Source organism: Cydia splendana, chromosome 5 (assembly GCF_910591565.1).
Source record: "Cydia splendana chromosome 5, ilCydSple1.2, whole genome shotgun sequence".
Classification (NCBI taxonomy): Eukaryota; Metazoa; Arthropoda; class Insecta; order Lepidoptera; family Tortricidae; genus Cydia; species Cydia splendana.
Genome location: NC_085964.1, coordinates 17451256 through 17459155, shown reverse-complemented (window position 1 = coordinate 17459155; position 7900 = coordinate 17451256). Strand labels below are relative to the sequence as shown.

Sequence of the window (7900 nt, the reverse complement as noted above, 5' to 3'; positions counted from 1 at the left end):
CGGATGTTGTACATAATTGTTTTCCAACGTATTTTCTCGGAAACGTTCGTTTTGTCATGCTACATCAGTCTACCTCAATATTTTTTGTTCCTAGACTGACTGAAATAGCAAGACACAAGTTTTCGTGATATACATTTTTGTTTACACCAATATGGGACGCCTTATTTGTGTACAAGCGATACTACTTTTATACATATAAGTAGTATCGCTCGCAGACGTACATATCTGCTTGATAAAAATGTGTTCAAATGAACATATTTAATTGTAAATATACACATCATAAGTTATATTAAAGTCTCAGTGTCAGGAACATCGATGACTTGGTCGGTGCGTGCTGTCGTCTGTGCGCGGTTGAACAGTATCATCTCTAGCCGTATCACCTCGCTTCTTACCAGCACTATGACGTAGCATTGGATAGCTGTAACCGAAACAGAATAACCGTGACACATACCACAAGAGTGTTTTTTCAATTAGTCATACTAGTCATCTAGTTACTAGATTCTCGTATAAATTAGAGTACATCTAAGCTAACTCTGCACAGATTTAACAGTGACAACGTGTCAGTGCCTGTTCGAGCCGATATGGAGTTATTTAGTGTGTCCAAATTTCATAAAAGATGGCGCTGTTACAAACGCAAACTAGGTAACACTAGTTCATCATAGAATGTATATATAAAACTGTCAAATATGTTAATATATTGTTAATAAATGATATTGGTTACGTAGCAACTTTTGTAAACAGTGCCATTACAAAACAAACACCTTATGTGACATCCCACTGGTGGTCACCTTATGGTGGTTGGCGCTTACGCTATTATTAACGAAGCTCCAATACTATTGCGGTCCTATGCGGCGTAAGCGCCAGCCGCCATAAGGTACCTTTTTCCGTGGAACGTCACATATTTTCATAGGAATTTGACGTTGCCCCACACCCGTACTGTTCCTTGCCAAGTTGGCGCAAAGTTAACTTGTTCTAACTCTACCAGTGCATCCGGCTCTCTCACATTTCGCTATGTGTACGGTGAGTAGGCACATGATGTGGTAAGTATTAGGGTCAACACGTCATGTGACATTTAAGAAATAGAAAATATATTTAATAAAATGAACAATAATTCTAATTACATTTATGTTAAGGTCACCTAAATGCCACTCACGTAGGCCACTAGTATATATAAGCACGAATTTACTTAATAAAGATGTTCAGTATTCAGCAGACAGTTCTAGTATTAATTATCTACCCGGACGCCCCACATTACAATGGGCTAGAGGCGCTAAATGTCAATGTGCACTGCAGACGCCCGGGGCCCAGGAAGGCCTTTTGGAGCCCCCCACTATAAAATGTAGAGGGCGTGCACCCAGTATATGGTCAGATGTGGTCCAAAATATTACCCAGACTTCGCTCCAGGCAACGATACAGATGGCCGAAGATCGAGAGGCCTGGAGAGCAGTGGTAGGAAGAATAACCCATAGGAGTCACATCCCTCAGACATAAGGTCACGACACTCACGACCACGAAGAGAAGAAGACTATAAAATATGCGACATATTATACCTATTGGTTTTCGATCCAAAACTGGATACCGTTTGAGCTAGCCAGTGCAAAGCGGGATTTAAGAAGTTTCAGACGTACCTATAGCGCCGAAGGCTGCCCACCACTCAACGTACTGCAGCTTAAAAAGCAGCACCAGCGCTGGCATCAGCATGGCGAATGTGGTGGCCAGCGCGAAGTAGTTGTATAGGCGAAGCATCGGGATGTCTTTCTGCAATTCGTGATGACAATAGAACATTCAAGTTAAGATGATACGTTTCATTTTTCTCTGTATCTTTGCGGGTACTGAGCAATAGTACCTACACTCAAGGACGTTTTCATTGCTCTCATGTTGCATCTGAATTTACCTATCATTGTTAGGTTGGTATTGGTAGATTTGGTAGGGACAAAAAGATGAGACACAACCAGACAAGCTTTGCTGAACTAATATAAATGAGCTTCTTAGAGATGCTAACTACTTATGTCATAAATCCTACTCCAATGAATAGATTTGAAACACTCATGATACCTATCATAAAGCTAACGATATCATAAAACCAAAAGTGTTAAAGGTACTTTGTATATTTCTAATAATTACCTGATAACCAGCCACAAGCAGCATAACATTCAAAAGCACGCTCATGCCCAGAATGCAGAACAGAACCGTGGAAGTGACCGCCTCTATCGACGCGTCGTTGGTCACCGTTGTCTTCTTCAGCTCCACAGTGACCACAAGGCATGATAGCGCGAGTATGGAAAACGCCTGTGGGGCAGAAAATCATGATGACAAAACTGAAAACTAGGATTCCATTTTATAAAATAACAATACGATTTCAACCCATGGAGTTTGGCCCTTTCTAACCACTCCGCCACCACCACTACCACCCAAAAGGGGTTATTCCATATATCTTGTCGCCGAATTTTTTCTGCTATCTTGCTGCTAAGATGGGCATATTGATAGGGAAGCGACCTTTAATTCTCTGCCGTCTCTCTTAGGAAGTGTGTCCTGAAAACTGGAGTTGATGTCGTGGACAGCGATCACCGGGGTCATTGGTCTCTATGGGTGTACCACAGGGGTCAATATTGGGGCCTTTCCTGTTCCTTATCTACATAAATGACGTGCCATTCTTTGTAAAGACCCACCATGATATAAGTATTGTTTGCAGGCGACACCTCACTTATATTCAAAGTCAAACGACAGCAACAAGCTTACAATGATGTAAACGATGCTATTTCAAAGGTAGTAAATTGATTCAATGTTAATAAGTTATTGTTAAATGAGAAAAGACAGTTTGTCACTAGAATTTAAGTAACGTAAGGCATGTCATAAGGAATTAGTTGATAGTACAGTTTTTCTTGGTATAACTTCCCCATATTGCTGCTCTTTCGAATAGACTAAGTTATGCAGCTTTTGCAGTGAGCAAAATCCGTCAGTTACCTTATGTGAAAACAGCTCGATTAGTATACAGGTTATTCAATCCAAAAGGGTCAGTATGGAGAAGTCAGAAACTATAAGAGATAGCGAAAGCTGTTCTTAGGAACCATCGCTTCGATTTTAGATTTAATAATAATGGCATTCAATTTTTTTTTAATCTATCATACATAACCGAGATTTGAAACTGGTCAATATTTTTTATGTAATCGCTTGTAGTATTTGTTTTATATAGCAACTTTTAAACGATGCGTGATAGGTGGAGGTGCTCGACCAAATATCATAGAGGGCCCTGAGACAAAACAAACTACATTAAAAAAAATTAAAATGGCCGATTTTTTTTTTTCAAGTTGGTCCGAGCGCGCTGAGGTTTGGCATGCGGCGAGCCTGGGGGCCCAAGATTACCATGTCAAATAAAAAAAATTGAAAAACCCAAAATGGCGGCGGTTAAGCGAGCCCGAAGGGCGAGCTTCAGGCCGGGAGGCCGAAGGCCGACCCCGGCGGAGGGCCCAAGGCCCGGAGCCTCCACCCCGATTCCCAAAATGCGACTCCCAATAGGAAAAGTGTTGGGTCGTATTTAAGCTCCAACTTCCCCCTCTCGTGTGACGCTTCGGGCCTTCGGCCCTACGCGGAGCTCGGCCTTCGGCCTTCGCAAGCCTCGCCGCTTCGCTGTCGGGCATTCAGTCCGCCGGCTTCGCTTATCAAGACAGTCGACTTGGTAGAACGCTTGGAAGCACCACATTCACGCAGCTCGGCCTTCGGCCTCGCGTTTTGGGAGTCGGGGTGGAGGCTCCGGGCCTTCGGCCCTCCGCCGGGGTCGGCCTTCGGCCTCCCGGCCTGAAGCTCGCCCTTCGGGCTCGCTTAACCTACTTGGAAATTTGACTTTGCCCGCGTCCACCGCCATTTTGGAATTCTTTTTTGACATGGTATTCTTGGGCCCCCAGGCTCGCCACATGCCAAATCTCAGCGCGCTCGGACCAACTTAAAAAAATAAAAAAAAAGTCGGCCATTTTGAATTTTTTTATGTAGTTTGTTTTGTCTCGGGGCCCTCTATGACATTTGGTCGAGCACCCCCCACCTATCACGCATCGTTTAAAAGTTGCCATACAAACAAACACTACACGCGATTACATAAAGAATATTGGCCAGGTTCGAATCCCGGTCATGTATGATAGATAAAAAAAAAATTGAATGCCATTATTATTAAATCTAAAATCTAAGCCATGGTTCCTAAGAACAGATTTAGCTATCTCTCATAGTTTGTGACTTCTCCATACTGACCCATTTGGAATGATCAACCTGTATTTTAGTTACTTCATATGGATAATAGTTACAGCATTATGTCATATGGTATTTTACTGTGGGGTGGTGTTTCAGAGATAAATACCATTTTTGGTCTGCAGAAGCGGGCTATTCGAGCAATATATAAATTGAACCACAGAGACTCACTTAGAGATAAATTCAAAGAAATTGAGATAATGACAGTGCACTGTCAATATATTTATGAGAATATTCTGTATGCTACATAAAATATTGTTAATTTAGGAAAAATTGTGACATTCATCATATTAATACTAGAAATAAACATAAGCTCGCAGTGCCCTTCACACGGCTCCATAAAATTAAAAAATCATTGATGTGTAAGGAGATTTTATAATAAACTTCCAAACCCTATATCTGAATTATCAATTAATAAATTTAAGAATTATGTAAAGCGTAAACTTATTTCTAAAGCTTATTATACCACAATAATTTTTAAGAAAAAAAAACCGACTTCTATGGGGGCCGGTGAAAGCTTATTGTAGATTGTGCACTATGTAGAAAAGGAGGTAAAACCACCACTTTTCTACTTGCATTTCGCTTCTGTAAGGGTCGTAGTTCTAGCCTAACCTAACCCACTTCTCTGATAGCAGTTCGGTTCTGTGAGGATCGCAGTTCGAACCTAATCAAACCCACTTTTCAAGTAGCATTTCGTTTCTGGGTCAAACAGATCACTGTGTTATGTCTTTCCTGTAGACATACACAAGAGTTAAGGGCTATAAAGGTTAATTTTCTTATTTAACCCTTATCCACGTGAAAAGGTCCTCCTTTTATTTAGAGAACTATGATAAAATCATTGCTTACATGCCCACAAGCTGTTAACTATTGCCCACAGGAGAGAAAAATGTACTGTTCGCGATAACACACTAGTTTTCTCTCCTGTGGGCAATAGTTAACAGCTTGTGGGCATGTAAATAATGATTTTATCATAGTTCTTTAAATAAAAGGAGGACCTTTTCACCTGGATAAGGGTTAAATAAGAAAATTAACCTTTATAGCCCTTAACTCTTGTGTATGTCTACAGGAAAGACATTACACAGTGATCTGTTTGACCCTTCTGTATAAGGCTCGCAGTTCTAACCTAACCTAACCCTTGTTCGGTAATCACCAAACGTGTACTATGGGTCGTTGAAGAGTTCTGTTCTGGTCATCATCAGCAGTTCCACTTCATCAAATGCGACAGTTTTTAATGTAAATGCTTGATTTTATGATGAAAATACAAAAAAATCTATACGTATGCCTTTAATATTTGAGCAATTCCCTCGATTTCTTATGTGGCTTAAAAACTTAACTTGCTTAACAAACATAACGAAGAGGGAAAATCGCCTAACTTGAACTATGCGTCGTTGAAGAGTTCTGTTCTGATCATCATCAGCAGTTCCACTTCATCAAATGCGACAGTTTTCATGATTTTCTGATGTAAATACAAAAATCTCTATACGCATGCCTTTAAGATTTGAGGAGTTCCCTCGATTCCTCATGGATCCCATCATCAGAACTCGAGCTTGACAAAAATGTGGCTTAAAAACTTAACTTGCTTAATAAACATAACGAAGAGGACAAATCGCCAAACGTGAACTATGCGTCGTTGAAGAGTTCCGTTCTGATCATCATCAGCAGTTCCACTTCATCAAATGTCACTTTTTTGGATGTATATATACGCTTGATTTATTGATAAAAACCAAAAAATCACTATATGTATGGCTTTAAGATTTGAGGAGTTCCCTCGATTCCTCATGGATCCCATCTCATCATCATCTACGTATAGATTTTTTTGTATTTTCATCTTAAAATCAAGCATTTACATTAAAAACTGTCGCATTTGATGAAATGGAACTGCTGATGATGATCAGAACAGAACTCTTCAACGACGCATGGTAAACGTTTGGTGATTTCGAATTTCGATTTTGACTTGGACTGGGACCCGGACTGGGACCCAGAACCATACTCAACTCATACCTGGGTCCAGTTCGGACTCGGACCCGGACTCGGACCTTGACCCGGACCCGGACTCGGACCCGGAATCGGACTCGGACCCGGACTCGGACCCGGACTCGGAACCGGACTCGGACCCGGACTCGGTCCCGGACTCGGACCCGGACTCGGACCCGGACTCGGACCCGGACTCGGACCCGGACTCGGACCCGGACTCGGACCCGGACTCGGACCCGGACTCGGACCCGGACTCGGACCCGGACTCGGACTCGGACCCAGACCCGGACTCGGACCCGGACTCGGACTCGGACCCGGACCCAGAAAACCATTATGATAAACCACTATACCATACTACCATACCATAAAATACCATAAAATGTAGGTATAAAGTATGATGATGCCAATCTTACTAGCCCCTCCCGCTCAAACCCCTATACACCGCACCGCATGCGCCGTTAAGTGCTGGGTTAGGTTAGGTTTGAACTGCGATCCTCACAGAACCGAACAAAAGTGGGTTAGGTTAGATTGGAACTGCGAGCCTTACAGAAACGAAATGCTACTAGAAAAGTGGGTTTGATTAGGTTCGAACTGCGATCCTCACAGAACTGAACTGCTATCAGAGAAGTGGCTTAGGTTAGTCTAGAACTACGACCCTTACAGAAACGAAATGCTACTAGAAAAGTGGGTGGTTTGACCTCCTTTTCTACATAGTGCACCATCTACAATAATCTTTCACCGGCCCACATAGAAGTCGGTTTTTTTTTTAATTATTTATACATTTTTTTATGTAGGACGATCTTTTTATGAAATTCTTAGTATTAAATTTGAGCTGGATAATAATCCAATATTACAATGGAATTATATAAACATCAATAAATTGCTCTGATAATTAGCTTAAGATAATATATATGTAATTTAACCATTCATAAGTGCTTGTTGCTAGGCCTACATGAATAAAGTATATTTGACTTTGATTTTGATACATGTAATAACTCTACGTAGTAACTAGTAACCTCTTAAACGATTTTAATAATAAAACTTCCGTGAGACACAGGCATATTAAATATATTAAGAACGTACGTAGACATATTAAATATAGTAAGAGGTACGGAGTGCAACATGTCGAGCGTTTTTCGACTTAAAATAGGTACGTGAGTGATTCTTAATATACCTACATATTTAATATCTCTAAAACGATAATTTGAAGGAATTCTGGATTTTTTTCAGCCCGTATCTAGAGGGTTTTTACTTTTATTAACATATGTTTATGATTTGAGAGCCTACCGCGAACCCTTCGTTCGTTCGTCTATTTCTATTTAATAGAATAAAATCGATTATATTTGGTTCGCCGTGTCTATCGCTCGAATATGCAATAAGCGATAGAGAGGCAGAATAGGCAGATAAAGAAATTATGATTTTCGAGGTAACCAACTAAGCCATCTGCATCTATTCCTCTAGGTCTAGACTCTCTAATTGAACCTTCGAGCAACACCGGCTTCCGACACATAATTGAACATAACAAATAAAATAACTTATTTTTATGTAGGTAAGTACTTACCATATTGACGTACCCACACAATATTATGCCGGGTCGTAGAGGGATGCAAAAGCAACATTTCCTCATCTCGGGCAGACGCATCTTGAGTGTTAATAATGGCACTGGTTATCCACGAATAAAATAATTGTG

The 7900-nt window shown here is 40.9% G+C and overlaps 1 protein-coding gene across 1 annotated transcript; it reads right to left on the bottom strand.

The window, feature by feature from the left end:
• Positions 1-284: 284 nt before the first annotated feature.
• Positions 285-7900, bottom strand: LOC134791137 (uncharacterized). Its single transcript, XM_063762157.1, has 4 exons — positions 7772-7900; positions 2125-2289; positions 1629-1758; positions 285-418 (listed from the first exon to the last, which is right to left on the bottom strand). Exons 1-4 carry the CDS (start codon positions 7850-7852, stop codon positions 285-287), a joined length of 510 nt encoding a protein of 169 aa, XP_063618227.1. The 5' UTR covers positions 7853-7900.